The sequence below is a fragment of the Stenella coeruleoalba genome (assembly GCF_951394435.1).
Source record: "Stenella coeruleoalba genome assembly, chromosome: 9".
Lineage (NCBI taxonomy): Eukaryota > Metazoa > Chordata > Mammalia > Artiodactyla > Delphinidae > Stenella > Stenella coeruleoalba.
The window spans coordinates 70619362-70639361 of NC_137155.1; the positions used below are offsets into that span (position 1 = coordinate 70619362).

General features: G+C 35.3%; 1 protein-coding gene across 18 annotated transcripts in view; it reads left to right on the plus strand.

Moving 5' to 3' along the window:
* The window catches only part of FOXP2 (forkhead box P2), a 531942-nt gene that overhangs the window by 501727 nt on the left and 10215 nt on the right, over positions 1–20000 (plus strand). For 17 of the 18 annotated variants that reach the window (XM_079931102.1, XM_079931101.1, XM_079931091.1 and 14 more), the window contains 2 exons: positions 887–956; positions 1731–1894. In XM_079931102.1, coding sequence (XP_079787228.1) covers positions 887–956; positions 1731–1894 — 234 coding nt within the window. Of the gene's footprint in view, positions 1–886; positions 957–1730; positions 1895–7287; positions 9286–20000 lie in introns of those variants that run through there. The other variant, XM_079931098.1, reaches the window with a different exon arrangement.

A 20000-nucleotide genomic window follows, 5' to 3' on the forward strand; every position in this document is an offset into this window, starting at 1 on the left:
AAAAGATTTTAATAAGGGATAGTGATTTTGTTTCACACCTACTCTTTATTTTCCTGACCGAACTTTATTATTTGGACACTCCCTGCTTTTTCTCCAACTACATCAGCTATCTATCTATTCAGGGCTGTTGAGATGATCAAGAAACGGTACTGTGAGAAAATTACTGTCTGGGAAGTTTGGGATCGATATGTGTTTTTGTTTGTTTGTTTGTTTTCCTAGAGAACAAGACTGCCAAATTTAAGTCAGAAATATAATAGAACACATTTTGGGCCGAATAAATTAACTCCGTGTAGCATTTACCTGCTCCCCCAAACCACTACTACCTTCTCTGAAGACATGACTCTATTGTATTTTATCTGCTCTTAGTGCTTCACTTTTGATTTCTGTAGTCAAGGATGCGCTAATTTCTGCATTCAAGAAATAGTTAATCCATTATGTTGTCATTTAATTAACTATGGTAATTTGTTATGTTAATTCATGGTGTTCTAGAAATTAACCATTAATTATTTCCTGATTGCATCGAATTGGTAATTGTGTTGTATATTTACATTTTTTAAATTTTATATGAATGCTGTTCCTCTTGGAAGTAAAGCCTCCGCGTAGCTAGAAACAGGTTTAGGGATCCTCGAGGTCATGCCCCACTTCGCCTGCACACCGTAGTCTGAAGTTTCATTACTTCGATTCCTGGACCAAATTGCTATATATATACTATGTAGAGAATTACATATTTGGACCCTGTCCCCTGGTCTGTGGTCTTACCTACATCCATTCTGGACTAGTAGTGTGAGGCAACAAGCCAGAACGTATCTTTTTACCTGAGATTATTGAGAGCCACATCCTTTACATTTGGACTCATAAATAACCTTTATATTTTTTTTTCTTCCAGAAGCCCAACCTTAGTAAAAAATATACCTACCAGTTTAGGCTATGGAGCAGCTCTGAATGCCAGCTTACAGGTAATATCATTAAATGTGCTTCCCATTATCCTCGGGTCTGAATGTTTCGGCTTTTTTTTTTTTTTTTTTTTGGCCTGGCTTTGTATTTAGGTGAGATTGTGATTATTCTTAATAGTTGGTTTATCATCCAAGTAAGTTGTAGTACCTAGTACTGTAGAAAGCACTGGTTCTAATTCAAGCTACTTTTGATGTGAAGAAGCAAGAAGGACACCCTGTGGCAAAATCTGGAACACTCGGTTTTCCTGCGAAGGCTAGATTGATAGAAGCTTTTGCAAATGCATGTGGCTGTGCATTAATATTTATCCAGGCTGTCATAAATGATTTCACATCATAGTGTTGGGGAACATGGTGCTTGTGGCAAAAACTTTAAAGTTTAATTATAATATATAATTTTTATGCAGAGGAGGCAAATGTCAGGTCTTCTTTATTTTGAGTTAAGTTCTGGTCATTTTTAAACAGCAGAGCAACTGCTTGTATTATCTTGGGGTATTTCGCTATACGTGAGGATACACTATTTCATTATGTGGGATGCTGAAACCTGAGTGAGAAAGTTTGCTGGGAGAACTATTGTTTCAGTTGAACATCACACTTAATTTCCTTGGTATTGCTGCCACAAGTTGTCGGTTAGGGACGTTTGTCTTTCCCATACATTTTATTGAAATGCTTCTAAAATACCTGTATCAGGATTGAAACCCGTTAGAAGAAGATGGATGTTTTAAAAAGCATTTGGAAGGGCATTTCCCAAGTTGTCTCACACCCTCTTCATTTCACTAGGCTGCCTTGGCAGAGAGCAGTTTACCTTTGCTAAGTAACCCTGGACTGATCAATAACACCTCCAGCGGCCTGCTGCAGGCTGTCCACGAAGACCTCAATGGTTCCCTGGATCACATCGACAGCAATGGGAACAGCAGCCCGGGCTGCTCACCTCAGCCGCACATGTAAGTGGGGCTAACAGACTCCAAAAGGGGAAGAACCGATATTCCTATGCTTCTAGTATTTACTAGTCTTCTGAAGTTTTGAATGGTGGATAAGTAAAAAATACAAGTTTAAATGGAGTTAAACTGCACCGTGTTTGTGACACGAAAAAGTGTACCAGAACTGCTTTTAATAAACCTTTTAGATTCTCTCCAGTATCCTATAATGATTGTACTAGCGGTCCTCTACAAATTCTTAGTACTAGTAACATTCTCTTGGGAGTATAGCGGTGTCTAAGATGAGTCTCCAGCTTACGGATCATTATCACAGTTTGGTTTGTATGGTCCGATAAGAATATTCATGATGGAACACGTTGTCATAATTTTTACTACTATTACAGGTCTCTAAACCATTTATGAACTGTAGTCAAGATATTTCCCGTTTTTATAAACCGTAAAATGCAAAGTTTAACTGTTAGACACAGTTTACATAGAAGCTGGTAAAGTGTAACTTTTTGCCTGTCTTATAAATCAGTGTAATTACATATTCAACTTTAATTACTGGTGCGTCTGTATTGGCAAGGTTTATATGTTATATTTTATGCAAGACTACGATTCCTATTAATATTTAGCAGCTAACTATATCATTAATTACTCTAAAATCTTTCCCCTACCATCTTTTTAATGGAGCTGTGAGAGTAGATGTATTAAAAATTGATGTATTGTAGATTTCAGAAATGTGTGTGACACTTGAAAAAATGCCTGGCCTTATTCAATAGGCCAAGCATATCAGCTTCTTGTTTACTAAAAAGTATGGACCCTGCTAGAACTTAGAGTTCAGGAGGAAAAGTTAGAATCTGAATCCAGAACAATCCGTTCAGTTGTTAGAATGAGTTTATGTCCGTACTTAATGTCCGTACTTCTGAGAGTTAAACATCACATGCTTCTAATTTCAGGTTATTGAGGTAAGAACAGTACTTCCTCTCATTCTTATATTTTCCTCCCCTACTTTTGTACTAAATATCTAGTCAGAGGCCTGACAGCGAAATATGGTCTTTCTAGCAGCCTATTTCCATTTGACCTTTCACCGGATATTACTTTTGTTGATTTTTGAGACATCTCATTCTATTTGACATATTAATGTCTTTAAGACCATGTGCCTAATTGCTTTATAGCACTTTTACTCTATCACCTTTGTGAACAACACACGGTGAACATTAATATATTTTATCAGGTTCCAAACCATTACTTTTTCAAAATGGAAAAATTTGTCTTTTGGAAGTGTCTTTAGATGTGTTAAATAATACAAAAGAAGTGATAAAACTGGAAGTAGGGAGAACATATGGATATATGCTCCTAAGAGTAGCGGTGCTCTCACACGAGGCAAGTGAGCAATCCAGCAGAAGTTTCTATATCCCTGCTTTATCCTCTCAGCCATGAGTGGGTAGCTTGAGGCCTTTTACGTTCAGCCATTCTCCTGAGTGTGCTGATACTTGCTCCCTGTATCAAATGCTAAAACTATAAAACTTTAAAGAGCAAACAAGAGTTAGATGCTGTTTTCCCCCTTTAAAAAAGACCAATTTCAGAGAAATGAAAGGTATTCCTAATAAAAGTGTTTCAGCTATTAATGCAACTCCTTGCGCTCCTATATGATATACAGGGGTTGTTATGAACGATATATAGAGAGTATGTAGGGAGGTGGTTTTTAAAACATATGTGTCCAGTGATAAGGATATTAAAATAAAAAATGAATGATTCCATACGATAGTTTATTAAACATTGTGTTTTAGAACCCGAAATAATAACTGGGCTAAATTACAGCATTATTAGGTTCCTAGTATTTTTCATTTGCCAATTGCTATTTTCGATTTTTTCATTTTGTTATTTAGTTACACTTTAATTATAAAATACCTCAGAAAAAATAGTGTGTGTAAAACAATATATAAAAATTGTATATTTAATTCCTGATGTGGCGCCACTATGGGCTTAGAAAACTAAGATGTTCTTAGTCAATATATCGTACATTTTATGAATTAGTGCATGTGAAAAATATTTATGTGTTTTTTCCATAGAGAGATAAAAGGAAAGCCTCCCTCGGCTTATTGGAAATAGATTTCAGAAAAGACAAAAATTGGAGGAAGACCAAATCTTGTTTTTTCCTAAATTATATAAATTACAATCATGTTTAATTATCTTGCAGAATACTGAGTCAGCATTCTCTCTTTGAATCTGTTTCTGCTGCGGTCATTAACGTTTTGTATGTTGGATGTCAAATATTATTGATGGAATGTCACTTCAGTATTCTATATCTTCATCTTTATAGAGTTTTAAGATGCTCGGACTTAAAAGGCATTTTATGTACATTATTAGACAAAGGAAAATATTATCTAATTCTCTCCGTCAAAATTTGTCTGCATGTGGGCTTCCCTGGTGGCGCAGTGGGTGAGAGTCTGCCTGCTGACGCAGGGGACACGGGTTCGTTCCCCGGTCCGGGAAGATCCCACATGCCGCGGAGCGGCTGGGCCCGTGAGCCGTGGCCGCTGAGCCTGTGCGTCCGGAGCCTGTGCTCCGCAACGGGAGAGGCCACAACAGTGAGAGGCCCGCGTACCGCAAAAAAAAAAAAAAAAAATTTGTCTGCATATAATTGAATGCACTTCAAAGTACTTTTTGAAAATTAAGCAGAAGTGAAAGAATTTTTTTACATTTCAGTAGCATAGTCATGTGTCCTGAAATGCAATCATGGTACTGGTTCTTTTTGTCATTGTTGTCATTGGTTGAGGGAGGGGAGGGAGTAAGTTAAGCTGATGCAACTGTTAGCAAGAGGCAGAGGGGCCTAGTGGTATTAGTATATGAGCTCTGGTGACAGACTGTGGTGGTTCCAATCCCAGATTTAGCACTTAACAGCTGAGTACGATTTATTTGTTTCCTCAGTTTTCTCAGCTGAAAGTGAAGTAAGTCATAATAATATGTACCTCATAGGATTCTTGCAAATAAAACAAGTGCCTGGAATATAATAATTGCTCCCTGTGCCCCTAATAGTGCCGTATTCAGAGTTACTGATTTATATTACCTCTCATAATACCTCATTATTTCAGTAAAGGAGACCATAAACAATACAAAAATATTTTGCATTTTAATACATTTTTTATAGGCTCTCCATAACTGTATGGTTACTTTCTTTGGGAGTCAGTCCCTTTGCTTTTCCCTCCCACTTCCTCTTATAATTCATGAAGTAAGCAGATCCCTAAGAAGTGAAAGAATGTGAGACAGGAATTTATGGTAGGGAGCATCTTACTCAGACTCAAGGAGATAAGAGATTTTTGAGATAAGAAGATGTTATCTGAGGTTGGAGGCAATGAACAATCCAAATAGAATAATATCAACCCAGAACAGGAGCTCACGATATCTGCCTGGAGAACACTGCTATGAGGTTTGACAGGAATGTAGAATATATGAAAGGAGACCAGACTGTTGAATGCTTTAAATGTCAAGCTATGGTGTTTGTTTTGATCAGTATGGAACTTAGTAATGTTATAAGCTTGGGTTTCACATGACCAGAGATGTGCTTTAGGAAGAGTAATCTGAACGTGTACTGAATGAAGCATGCCTGAGTGAAACTCAAGTGAGGTAGGATATTCTGGAGTTGGGAGAGACTGGAAGCAGAAGATGAGTCCTTGCAGGATGTAGTATCTGACTTAAGTACAAGACAGCGAGTGGACAGCAAGGAATCCATACAAGAAGTGCTGTGAAGAGAAATACAGAACAAGACAACTGATTGAATGCTGGGGGCAAAGAGGAAAATTAGGAAAAATCATAGCAACTGTAAAAGCCTGTGAAGAGAAATAGAGAGCACAAGAGGATGGGCTCAAGGGGGAAAACGGGGATGAATTCAGTATTATCCTACTTGCTGAATCCAAGAACGTAAATGTCCTTAGATTCAGGAAACAACAAAACGGAAACTGTTTCTTCATTTAGTCTTTTTATTCAACTCCAGAATAGTAAAAGAAGTATTCCTGAGGTTGATAGAAAAGATGTTTTGAAGCTTTGGAAGAGTAGAATAACTATGGTTTAGTGCTTCTTATAAATTGTTTTTAGAGAACAAGAAAGGCCAAATTATCATCCTTATTCTTCATTTTGACAGTCCATATGTAACACTTCCCCGCACTGTGGCTTTCACTCTTAGAGTGCCCTGAATGAAGGCTTTTGCCAAATTAGTGCATTTATTTTGCCTTAACTCTTTGCCTTTCTTCCCTTTCCTTTTTCATTCTCCTCTCTTACATAAATTCTACCTTTCCTTAAGGGCCTCATCCTATTTTTCCAGGAGGCTTTCCCAAGTAATTTTGCAGTCAGGACCTACATTCTGCTCCACATTTCTGAAGAGCTGACTGCTTATATCATTATCTGGAACTAACGCAGTTGTGTGTGTGTGTGTGTGTGTGTGTGTTGTCACGCACATGTGTGCTTGCACATGTGCATACTCATTTTGCAATTATCTCTGGCTTAATGGCAGGTCGCTTAAGGACAAAGATGATGTTTTAGACCTATTACAGTATATGAAACCCCTAATACATTATACCATACAAAGTAAGCACTCAATAACCATATGATAATGATTATGAAGAATCAAATGGGAGGTGACAGTTAATGAGAAATGGTTTGACTTCATGAGGTAATCTCTCCAAAAGTACAATCCAGGATTCTCTTAGAACTCTGAAGAAGGGAGAAGAAGAGATTTTTAGGAAGAAGAGATAATGAAATAGAATACTAGCTAAGAGATCTTTCTAAATATTGGCAGAGTGTGTTTGTGAACTTTTGTTTTTAATTTTAATTATTTAGTTAATATGTGTTTTATAATTGTCCAAAGTTAGGTCAATGGCAAGTGACAGGCCTTCACCGCATTCGTGATTATCCTCCCAGACCTTGTTAAATTTTATTTATCTTGTTGAAGGTGAAATGAAAAAAAAATTATTGCGATTAATACAGTATTAATCAGATGTATGTTCCAGAGGATTTTAGCAGAAAGTAGGACAGGTTGAAGTCAGGTGGAATAATACAGATTTTACCTAATAATTTTTTGAAATTGTTTTGACTCTTTTCGATCAAGTAGATTTCTAAAATTTATTTTCTGCTGCTGTTGTAAGAGATCTAGACCCATCATGGTCTGAACAAAAGTTAAGAATACTTCCAGTAAGAGTCTAAGTATCATTACAATTTATAATACTCTTCCCTTCTGCACCTCAGCACCAATATTCCCTGATTACCTGACTTTTCAGAGTTTTATAGATTATGGATAAAATTACTTTAGATTCCTATTTTATACCGGTGTTTGCCTCTCATAAAAACTACCTGAAGAGTTAGGATTGATGCTATGTTCAGGTGGAAATAATTTGAACTTACTTTCTTCTCCCATGTGTTAGACTTAAATGAATGAAAAGAGAAGAAAACGTTTGGAGAAGACCTGGAAGGTGAACTCACACTGGTACAATCAATCCATTTCCTGTCTCCTTCCAAACCTGAGGCAAAAGAGAAATTTAATGATGTACCCGCCATGTTTAGTTCAAATCAGTTGTTTCTTTTTTATTAAGCAGTTGTTTCTCCTCACTCTCAGTAAGTTGGCTCAGGTTTGCCTTTTCTTTCTCTTATGAAAATGTTAAATGAGGTTCCCATTTTTATATTTTCAAATTTTGTTTCTAGAGATCAAAACGAATGTTCTTCCTGAGCTGGTTTTGTATGGAGGGCTCCACGCACAAAGCCTTCCATTGTCATGCCGTTCCCCTTTCTGATTATTAGAGTCTCCTACTGTTGAGTTTTCAGATCATTTCTTACGTGTCATTCCTGAATCCTCTTAGCCTCCGTGCCATTTCAAAGTTCTACTTGCTAATATTCTATATTAGTTGCAGGTGATTATTTTTTCTGCCTCTTATTAAAGCAAATGTTTGAAGTTTGCAAGTTAATGAACTTCTATATAGAATCAGAATGTTAATATGGCTCATGTAAGACGAGAAAATATATTTGTTGTGTTCTTCAAAGCCAAAACTTTAGGGTAAGGAAATCAAGGTCTGCGGCATCGCACAAAAGGAGTAGTGTAGTGTTATTCCAGGACTACAATGGAGATCACATTAATCTTTTTTATTAACATGTTGAATGCACATTCTACACGCCCCAGAACTTTCTATGCATTGCATGTCCCAGTCAGTCATCCTTACCACATCCTCTGCTTCTTGAGAACCTCAGTTCGTTATACCACTCCAATGATAAACTTCAGCCTCTCCTAGCAATAATACTTTGCAACCAAAGACAGCTAAAAGGGACTGCTAGATGCCCATTTTGTGCAACAGTATTGAAAATCTAATAGAAATTGTGAAGTGTCATGAAACATAATGAAAATGTTCAAGTATATAATATTACCTTTCTTCCTTCTATTCTCTGTGGCTGCCTTAAAATTTAAATTGCTGTTTGTAGGCACATGTAGAATTTGCAGACCCTACACCTTTGGTTGGTGATATTTTATATAAAATCCCCACAGATCTTAGATCTTTCTGTGGACAAAGGCATTTGAAATTGGAGTGGCTCTGTATATCAGAGGAAAGCAGTTGAAAGTGGCTGACAACTTGAACAAGTGGAATGCTTGTTGTTTTCATGCCTGTTAAGCCTGCACTATTTTTTGCTGATATTTTGGATCATTAAGTTGCATTAAGAAGAGCTCTAAACATAAAAGCATATTTTTGCTTTACATGTCTTCACAGATTTTTTAATTCACAATTTTTCATTTATCTTTAATTTTTTTTTTCCTAACATTTCTGGGCCTCATAATTTTATTCTGATTTAATTCTATTTTTATTTAACCTCTAAACTTTTTTATTAACTTTGCTAGTTAGCTTTGAGATCTCTTTCCAAAGTGATGGTAGAGAACTTATGACTATGCCAGCTCTTTATTATCTCATCTTTTTTTTTTAAGTGCTACAAGTATGGCTCAGTAGCCGCTGTTCTTTTTTACATTATTCCAGTCCCCATATGTGGCACTTACAGCTCATTCTAGTTCCTCCTAATAAAAAAGATCCTCCCAGAGATACAGTGCCTTCAGCTAAAAAGTGCTGTATCCCCACCGTGCCAATAGTGGAAATTTGTGGGTTCCTGTAGGGTTTTAAAGGATTTTTATAGAACTATACAGATGGTATTTAAGTTTTCTGTTATGAATGCCCGCAATTTAGGCAAAGGGTGTCAGAAAACTTTTAGGTGACAGTATTGTAGCCTACTGCTTCTGTTTTATATCTAAAGAAGATACTTTGTTAGAAGGTACATCTTCCTTTGCACTAACACTATTTGAGCCTTAGAGGGTCAAAAAGTAATTGACTGAATTGTTTAAAAATGAATACTGTTATTCAGTATTTTTTCCTTCTAGTACCAGGAGAAAATACCATAGTACCATGTATACCCATATGGTATTTTAACTTCAGCTCTTGACATAGGGCTTAGGGAAGTGGATGTCTATTAGGTGATATGGGTATTTTATGACTAAAGATATTTATTATGTAAAGTTGACGATCACTTCAGAATATTACTTAATGTGAAGATACTTTACATAAGAAATTATATTTTAATATGTGTTAAAATTATATTCATTTTGACTACTTTGGGAGAATTTTAAATTGACCTTTCAAATAAGTACAACAATGTATTTTAAAACTTTGACACCAATAAACACAGTTTAAAACTTGATCTCAGGGTTCCTACATTCCATAAGTAGTTTCTATCATTAGGATAGAATTAAACAATTTATATAAGCAACAGATGACCAAATAATTTCACATAACTAGTGGAAACTGACATTCTTTAGTTTGCTCAACATTATCTTAATCTTTGAGCACTGAAAATGGTATAACATCAGCAAGACATTTAAAAGGCAGGAGCAGAAGTAATCATTGGTCACATAATGTTATCTAACTCTTGATAAATTTACCATTTGCAACACTAAATCTCAGGTCCCTTTTGTTAATTAGCAGGTCAGAGAAAGACATAATCTACTAGATTTAGAATAAAAGATATTGTTTTTACTCCCTATTCCATTCTCGTGCTAAGAACTAACAGCATAGCTAAGCACAGTTCAGGAGGAAACTGAACATTGAGTTAGTCTTATGGTTTAATTTGAGCAAGGGAATAACTCCAGCAGAGCAGCCAGTCTCACAGATTAGAATGACCTAATGACACGAACCATATGTAATCCTGGTGAAGAGCCATCTCTGTCAAGATATCCAAGAAACAGCTTCACCAGGAGCGGGCAGTGAATGGGCAGCATCCCATCAGGGCAGCTTGGCAAAGGAAACAGACAACAGTCCAGAAAAGGTGGGTGAGCCATGTCAGCGAGGGCTGCCCAGAGCCATACTATAGCCCAACTATAGGACTTTGAGGTCCTGATCTTCAAGGAATCAGAACCCTAATTATCAATGAGAAATTAGAGAGAAACAGGAACATATACTTTGTGTGCCATATGCCCATCCTGACATTTCTGACTGAAACTTGGTCCAAGGAACAAGGTAAAAACGATTTTTGGATGAATGGTTCAAAGGAGTTTTGGAGCAGCAGCAAAGCTGACTTAATGGCCGAATGTCAAGATGTAATTTAGATTTTCTTTTATTTCTCTGACCAATAGATTAGAAATATAAAAGTCCTTAGATCTATACCTGAATGTTTATTGAAAGCTACCATTTATGAGACACAAAATGGAATGGTACCAATTGTATCTCAATGGGCAACTGCTTTGATTCTGAGATTGAGCGCAGTATATCTGTACTCCTCAATGATCAAAGTAATTACATTTATATTTTCATTTTATTACAGCTGTTCTGATCACATCTATTACTTTTATAAATCAAATGGTAAATCTTAAAGAATTTAATTGTGCTTTTTATAATCGGCACTACAGCAAAACTATGTGAAATCATTTGGGAGTGAGCCTCCAAATCATGTAAAATCCAGTTTCTTTAAACAATGTTGTATAAATTTGAATAAATTATAATATAATGTTGAAGGTAAGGACAAGAAATCTTAGAGAAATTTCATATACATTTATATATATATATATGCATGCGATTTATAAAATTAGGTTTCATTAACCTTAATCCACCTTTTTGTTATATTTCTTAGAACTTCTGTTGACTTTAAATAGAACTTTGGAACTCTACCTTGGGGTCAGATCTTTTGGGATGTAGCATAGAATTATAAAATGCATTCTTAAGAATGGCAGTGTGTAGCTTGGAAGAGAAAATGTTATTACAATTATCAGAATATAATATTCCTTTGCAATCAAACACTTAAATGGCTGCATTTTCTAGAAAGTAGAATACGGGAGTTACAAGATTTATTAAATATATTAGTAGTAAAGTTGTATTCTGACTTCAAGATGAAAAATTAAAATTTATTTGGCTGTTTTCCTTAGCCACAGTGAAAAGGTATGAGAAACTTCGCAGGGCATTTTCTAATTACATTCTGAATAAAGTAAACTAAACAAGGTATATATGGCATGAGGAATCATCACTCCAATTTTTCTATCCTCTTTTAATGGTTGTACATTTCTGAGAGGAGGAATATTTTCCTTTTCATCCAGAAATAAGTAGGATTTTTCTCTACTGAACTGGAATAATGGTTCTGGGTACTGTCCTCATGGCAACTATGTGCAAACTCATCCAAATCAAAAGGAAGGTCAGTTCATTCAACATAAGAATGTCTGTGGTAAATGTTAATTTACAAGAGAGAAAACAGTCTTGAAAAACAATAAAATTGGAAAAATATTGAATCATAGTAGTAAAGATCTGTTTTATAATTTCTTAATTGATAAAATAAGAGCTAATTTATCATTTCTAGTTGTTTTTAATTATATGACCTTATTCACTTCTGTACATGAGAATTAAATATTTCTCTAATGTGTGCTTAAATTTGGAATATAAAAATCTAGATTATAGTGAAAGAAATCAGAGTTATCATTTCAAAAGAATAAAATCATAAATAGGATTAATTAAATAATTTCTTAATGACTGTATAAATAACTTCAGTTGTTTAATTACTCACATTAGCCTAAGATCATTTCTCAGTTTAGAAAGTACTTGCAAAATGTTTTCTTTTAAAAGTAAACTTTTCCATTTAAAACTTTAGTTTCATTTTTTAGGTTATTTCTGTGATATGTTAAACTAAAATACTTCCTAAATAAAATATTACTCTAAAAGTTACAAATGTTTAATTTAAGAAATGTGAATTTTCTCATTTCAACCTGACTTTGTACAAATGGAGATACCTAAACTTGCAGTTTTTATAAATTTACCATTAAATTCCAAATATAATTATATCATTTCCTTGTACATATACTAGAAGGAAATGAGTAAAATTGAATTTCCACAATCTCCATTTTTCATATGCTTTCTGAATGAGCATGAATTATTTTACCAGTTTCCCTGTGAAACTTCTTTGGAAAAAAAATGACATTTTAAAAATGTTTTATTTGGGCTTCCCTGGTGGTGCAGTGGTTGAGAGTACGCCTGCCGACGCAGGGGACACGGGTTCGTGCCCCAGTCCGGGAAGATCCCACATGCCGCGGAGTGGCTGGGCCTGTGAGCCATGGCCGCTGGGCCTTCGAGTCCGGAGCCTGTGCTCCGCAACGGGAAAGGCCGCAACAGTGAGAGGCCTGCGTACCGCAAAAAAAAAAAAAAAAAATGTTTTATTTGATGCGGTTATAGCTTCCAGGATAGCTACTCAAAAATAACAAACAAAACCAAAAACTGAGCCTCATGAAACTAAATCTTCCATTTTAATAAAGGAGTCTGTGTTTGTATTTTGGAATCCATTTTACATCTCCAAAACAATGATACTTACGTGGAAGCATGAAGGTTTTGCCATTGGCAAATTTGAACTAATTGAATAAAAATGTATTCAAACACATATGAAATTACAAAGTGCTAATCATACACTTTGATTTTTAAATGCTTATAGTAGTTATCATTATTCATTCAACGGCTTTGTGCCAAGTACTAAATAGACATTGTAGACAGTTAAAAGGAAGTCTCATCTTCTCTAAGTATTTCCTTTTAATTAAAAAAATTTTGATGCTGTTTTGTGAGTCAAAACCTATGCAAATCAATGGACAGCCTTAGCCTATAGCAATACTCAGTCTATTCTGATATTTTGTAATGTCATTAATCAACAGTTAAGATATAACAATGTATGAGATAAAGAAGAATTTGTATGATTGTAAACATTTTCTTTTAGAGTTAATCAATGTATCCCACGTAGGTTAAAGGTATACAAACTAAATTAAGTAGAAGTATCAAGAAACTTAAAAGTCAAGAACTTTAATAAATCAGTATTGAGTAGGAAATAGATGCGTGGTTTAAGGTCTACGCATATTTCAGTACGTTCAATATGTTTCTCAGTGTGCTGTATATATAAATTCATTTTACTGGATAAAGGTTGCTATATTGGGCCAAATAAAATTATTTTCCATAGTAAAACTGAAGCATGAAGACCTTAATGCTATTTCTGAGGATAGGTTTTTGACTGTTATCTGGGGAGTAACGTTTTTTATATTAATGATCCGCAGTTACTGATAGAAACATGTTATATCCTTCAGGTATGCTAGGGCAATTATTCTTATAGGATTTTTAAGATGTATCATGTATCATATCTCATGTATCATGTTTATTACTCGTTTTCAATAAGTATATGTTATTTAATGTATTTAACTTTCTCTCAAACAACTAGGGTTATCTGAAGAAAGATATAAGGGGGTCTCCTAAAATGAGTAAACCACATAAAAACAATTTTACCTAGTCTTACTTTTAGTCTTGACTTGTAAATGTTTGATTAAATTAACTTTACATTGCCTGAAATCGCCCATATTGTAGAGATGAGCCATTAATTGTAAGTTTTTCTTCACAGCATTTGTTGACATCTATCATAACATTTAAGACTTAAAATTTTTATCATTAGTGTTAAAAAATATTGTATTTATGAAGGGCCCAATCAAATTTACATGGTGCCACTGAATTACTCATAAATGATGACGCTGTATAACTCTAAGATATTGCTCCCAAATTCCTGTCCAGTCTCATCCTACAGGTATTCCTCTCTAGGCAGATTGCCCATGCCAAGGCAAAAGAATGATCTATTCTCTTGATGATATCTAAATAAAGAAACACCATTGTGATTCTGTAGTCTAACATCTATTGACTTAAACATGTTTTGAACATCTCAGTTTCAGAGAACTTTATTCATAGTACTTCCTTATTTTAAAGAAAAAATAGGAACAGTTTATAGGATCTTTTACTTAGTCTTAATTAAGGAGAAAATGAAGACAATTTACATTTCTCTAGAGAATACACAGTGTGATCAAATCAAAAAAGGTAAAGTTTTCCATTATAATTTGACTCTGCTGTAGGATGTTGGCAACAATAACATTTCTTCTGCCTTTCATTGATGCCTTGGGTACTTATAAATTTCACAACTAAAGGAGCAACACATTTCTTTAGGCAACAGATCAGTCTAGTAATGTAGCTAGTCCTCTCTTTGTGTTTTTGGTATATGCCATTATGAGGGTGGGCTGTAACACTGAGCAATTAAACTAGAGCATAAAATCCAACTGCTACTTTGCATTTCCTTCTGGTAGAGGCTTGGCAGGTTGAATGGAGCAACGATGTTTCATTCATTTAAGTTGAATAAACATTTCTTGAGCGCCTATTATGTGCAACATAGTCTGTTGGAAACTGGCAGGTGATCTGTTATCTACAAAGAGGTAGAATTCTAATCGAGGGATGGATATGTACAAAGATAAGGAGAGAGTCCAAGTAAAGGAAGGAAGAGAGTTATAACCAAATTGCAAATTAAGTGTACACATGCACATGAAGAATCATGAAAGTCTTCATGGAGGAGGTAGCTTTGAGTTATGCTTAACATGAAATCAATTTTTAGGTTGAACTTTGTGAAATTATTGATATTTGACTGGGTTCTTTTTTGCTTACAGAAATAGCAATCTTAATCTTTTCAACCTACATTAAGCAGAGCTGAGGAAAGAGAAGATAGATACAAAGGATTTGAGTGTATGAGCAAAGGTGACTAAGATATAAAGCATGAGTCTCATTCAGAGAATAGATCATTCTTTTGCCTTGGCATGGACAATCTGCCTAGAGAGCAATACCTGTAGGATGAGACTGGATAGGAATTTGGGAACCATAGCTTAGAGTTCGTTAATCTCCAAGCTGATGATAGGGTAGGGGCATTGAAAATTCACCAATTATTTGGAGATCCTTAGCAAGACCCTCAAGGGTATATGTTACCTACTTTTAAAAAGACTTACCCTTTTCTTCTTTGCTACTCATCCCTGGGTATACTGTATTTTTTCACTTGAAAAAGTGTCCACACTTTTTTTATGCCATTTCCCCTCAATATTCAGTTTAAAATATATTTTTCTTTAAGATGACTTAAGAACTCAGACTGAAAATTGAAAACAAATTTTCCAGAGATCAAGTATCAGCAGCCTTTATGAACGTGGCCATTGCTTCTGCTAGCAACTTAATCGCAATGAGGACTGTAGAGAACTTTGTTTCAAAATCTTCCCATCTTCTACTTTCTGATATCCAAGCATTCCAGGATCTGCTTCCCCTCTTCCTCGAGCGATTAAAATGACAAATATAAAGATTCATCAAAATTGAATGAGTTATGAAGAGTCATCATCTATTTTAACTTTTAGAATCTTTGACAGGGGTTTAGGCTCTTCTATCTTCTTGGTAGAGTGTAGAAGGGAACTATTTCACATACATATAAATTTAAAAGCAGTATATACAAAACTTTTTAGTCCACAACCAATACCCTTAATTCTTCACTTCTCTCCACGTTTCTAATCCTGCTACCTTATTCCTGGCCATCATGACCTTATTACACTATTTTAGTAAACTAGCTGGTTACCTTACCTCCAGTGGCCTACGTTCCATCTACGCTTTGCAAATTAATCCTCCTAAAACTCTTCTATCTTTTCGCTGCCATGCTCAAAAACCATCAATAGCCCTTCAGCTGGCAGAGAATAAATTTTAAACTCCATAAATGCAACTCAAGGGCACTTCACCATCTGACCTTGTTCTGCTTTATAACATATTTCTTTATCACCAACCCTCCTTTCCCCATGGCCTCTACACACTCTCAGCGTTCCTACAACACATATAAAATTCTCTATTTTTCCCATTTCCACTCAGAATGCCCTTTTCCTCAACTCTGCGTAATGAACATTTTCATATATTTCAAAGCCTACGTGAAGTGACAACTTCCTCCGTCATAGATCATTGACTGGATGCATTGCCAGAATTTCTCTCCCATCTTTCATAACACTTTGTCTGTTATGGTATAGATCACATTCTACTTGGCATCGAAGTTACTTGTGTGTATGTCTTACTTCCTCTATTAGACTAATAACTGTATGAGAACAGGAGCCATTTTCTGTATCAGCCCCTAGACCAGTAGTTTGCAAATAATGTTTATTGAATTGATATTTTCACTTCTAGCAAGAAGTAATGTTTATCCTTGTAGAAGTATTTCCATTTCAGCTACTGACTTTCAACCTTTCTGTCAGGAAGTATTAACAGACTTTATGTCTCTCCACCACTGAATACTTTCCCTCTAACTATCTAAAGAAGTTCCAAATAGCTTTCTAATTCTCCTAAGTGTAAATTACATCAAATTAGGAGGTTGGCTATTCCTTCTTCAAGCAAGAAATTTAAATCACTGCTTTTCTGTAGTAAATAATAGGTAGTGGACTTGGAATAGTTGAATTGGAAATCTTGTGTTTCATTGACAGAACAATTTTTAAACTGTTCACAATTAATTCCTGGATTCTCGTTTAAATGAATACTCATTATCTACCAAATGGATAATTTGCTTTAAAATCAAAGATGAAGTTACTTCCAAATCCACTTAAAGGAATAGGACATATTTCATCAGGTTTAGAAGAACTACTAAAGTGACTGTCAAGGTAAATATGTCTACCTGCTGTCTCTGCCTTTCTATGCCAGAAGTTTGTACTCTTCTGTGATAACCTAGATGCTTGGTATGTATTAGGTGCCCAGTAAACAAATGAAGTGCTGGATAGATTATCCAATCCAGACTTCATAGACTCCTGCCTTAAGATACGTTACAAATAAGTCTATTTATTATCCTTTATTCAAGATCTCACAGATGAGACAATAAGAAATCAATTATTCCACTAGTTTTTTTTTTCTTTTTGTTCATAAGTTAAGAAAAAAAAAGAACCTAAGTCCTCAGTTTCAATAGTTTCATTCTATTTGCTCAAAGTAGCTTCTACTTTACTTATTATTAAGGGCTCTATTAAGGACTGCAGCTTAATCTGTAAGACACCTCACATCGAAACTGAAAGGAGTCGTGCATAAATTTCAAATCAGGGAGGAAAAATGGCATGAGGAATATCCAAACCATCCACAGTATATCTTCTTCAAACCCAGAAAGAGTTTTATCACCAGGATAGATAGTCAAGAATTTCTCTCGTCTGTCCATCTGAACTTGTTCTTCCTTTACTGTCTTTAATGAATTCCAGTAGGAGTGCAGATGCTTTGGGATTCTGCTTAGAGGCAAATAATCTCTCCCAGCTGTTAACCCCTCCAGTATCACTTAATTGCTATTCCTCTTAGGACACTTATGGCTGGCAATTGTGTACATATTTGAGTACATATTTCTCCCATACCAGACTGCAACTTCTTTGATAGATGTTTAAATGCCTCCACAGTGCCTTATATCTAGAGGGTACGCAATAAACGCGTTAAATTAATCATTGGCAATAGGAGATAATGATAATGTTATTGGCTTTTCCTGTCAAAGTGAGATTGATGCTCTTTATGCCATTATGGACACAGGCGACTTGACTCAACCCACAGCATGAAAGAACTTTCGGCAGAAAATTTATTGTCTCTCAGGCTTATATATATTGCTATGTCTCTTAAAATTTCCATATTTTAGTCAACTTTGAGTTCATCTATTTAAGGTTTCTCCAGCTGAATATGTATCATCAGACTTCATAAACTTCAGTGTACATAGCACATGTGATGCAGGCCTGGACCATTCAATGCACGTATGTTAATGCTTTCACTGACAAGTTATGATGAGACCTGGGATGGGATGGCTGAGGAGTGTAAGTGCGGGGGCTCTGCCTACCAAACATTTCAACAATGGTCTTTCTACTTTGAAGTTTACTTTCCTCTGTTGATCTAAAAATGGTCAGAGACAGGACCTGAGATTTTGGCGTAGTGCCGTAGTGTTCAGGAATGTGTTAGTAAATAATTCTTTGGAATAATTATAGTAATATGTTGTGTTATTTTGTCCCTTTTATACCTTAAATGTACTTTTAAGGAAATGTAGCTAGTCATTACTTTAATAGCCCTAATGCCTGGCATTTGGTATGTGGGGCACTTATATCTTTGTTTTATGACTTTTCTGATATAGTAATAAAAGTCTTAATTTGTAGAAGGGCTAAAATGTTTTTAGAGCTAATTAAGTTCATACGTTGTTTAGAAAGCAATCCATGTACTTATACTATAACTTCTTCCAAAAAAGGATTTAAGGTTGTAATTATATCATGAGTGTATCTAACACTGATCACTTATGAGCCAGTCACTGTTCCAAGTGTTTTGCATACACAAAAAATCATTTACTCCTCATAACTACTATGTAAAGTAGGTACTTTATTATCTCTGCCTTATGAATAAGGAAACAGAGGCACAGAGACATTAAGTAACTTCCCCAAGGTCACACAGCTAGGAAGTAAAGGAGCCAGTGTTTAAACCCAAGCATTTTATCCTCAAAGCTCACTGAATTCTTAAACACTATAGTATTAACCACTTATCCACTGCTGCATGACTAAAGGTTATAAATGAGGTGCCTAAATTATTCAAGATTACTTTATGCTACACTAATAAGTTAATCAAAATACTAAATACATAAAAATTATTGTATTAAATTATACCCTGTTAATTAAGAACCTTTATATGATTCAACTGGAGAAGAGGATATGTAAGGAGGAATTGGTGAGCACTGCATAGACAGGGAGTTACTTTAAAGGGTTTCCTTTATTTTATTTGAATTGCCAGAGGAATTTCTTTGGTGAAGGGGAGCATTTTTCCTGGGAGAAAATCTAATTATCCTATAATAGTGTAACACATGGTATCCTGAAGAATTTGGAAAAATGAACACTACAGAGATAGCCCCTTTTTTTCCAGAGATAAATTAAATGACCCTCATATCCTGTAATGGGAGGAAGAAGGGAAAGATACTGCTGATGGCTGCAGAAGAGACTAATTTCCGATTCATTCTACAACCCACCAAAGGCATGTGGTTTCCTTGGGTTTCATTTCCTTTGAATTGGCATACAGGACATGTGAAAACATGGAGCTCTCTGAGATCCAAAAGTGAGAAACCTAATATAAGTGGAGATAATCATGATAGAATTGTATTTTTATTGAAAAGGATTCCACCAAGGTATAGGCATAGGTACTATAACTTTCAAGCAATTTTATTCCCTGGGATGCTTAAACTTCTCTTGCTACATTTTATTTCTTTTTTAGACATTGTATTGGTGGCAATCGGATATTTTTAAGAACTGAGCATTCATAATTATTGGCTCTGGTTTTAGTTTATTTTAGTAAATGAGCAGCCTAACACTGTAGCCTTAAGGGAAAATTTCATTTCCATCTTTCTCAGGTCTGATACCTTGTTCACAAACTAATTCTGAGTGAAAGGATTCTAAGAACACTTAATTCCAGAGAGAAATTTTCTCTTTTATAGTTGATACAAATGAAACTCTTAATGCCTTGATGGGACATCGTTTATTCAGTTAACACATATTTACTGGGTGCTTGCTGTGGATACAGCTCTCTTGATCTGTGAAGTTCATAGTCTAGTAGGCAAGACACAGTACAGCCACCGCCAGAAAGAGTTCAGTACAGTACATGTGATAAAGGCAACGTGAGATAGCAAGAATAACCAGGTTCCAAGAAAGATTCCAGAGGCCAGTTGTATACTAGTCCTGGCTCTGCCTGTATTTATCATAACTCTTGGAAAGTTACTAATTTTTTCATCTGTAAAACAGGAG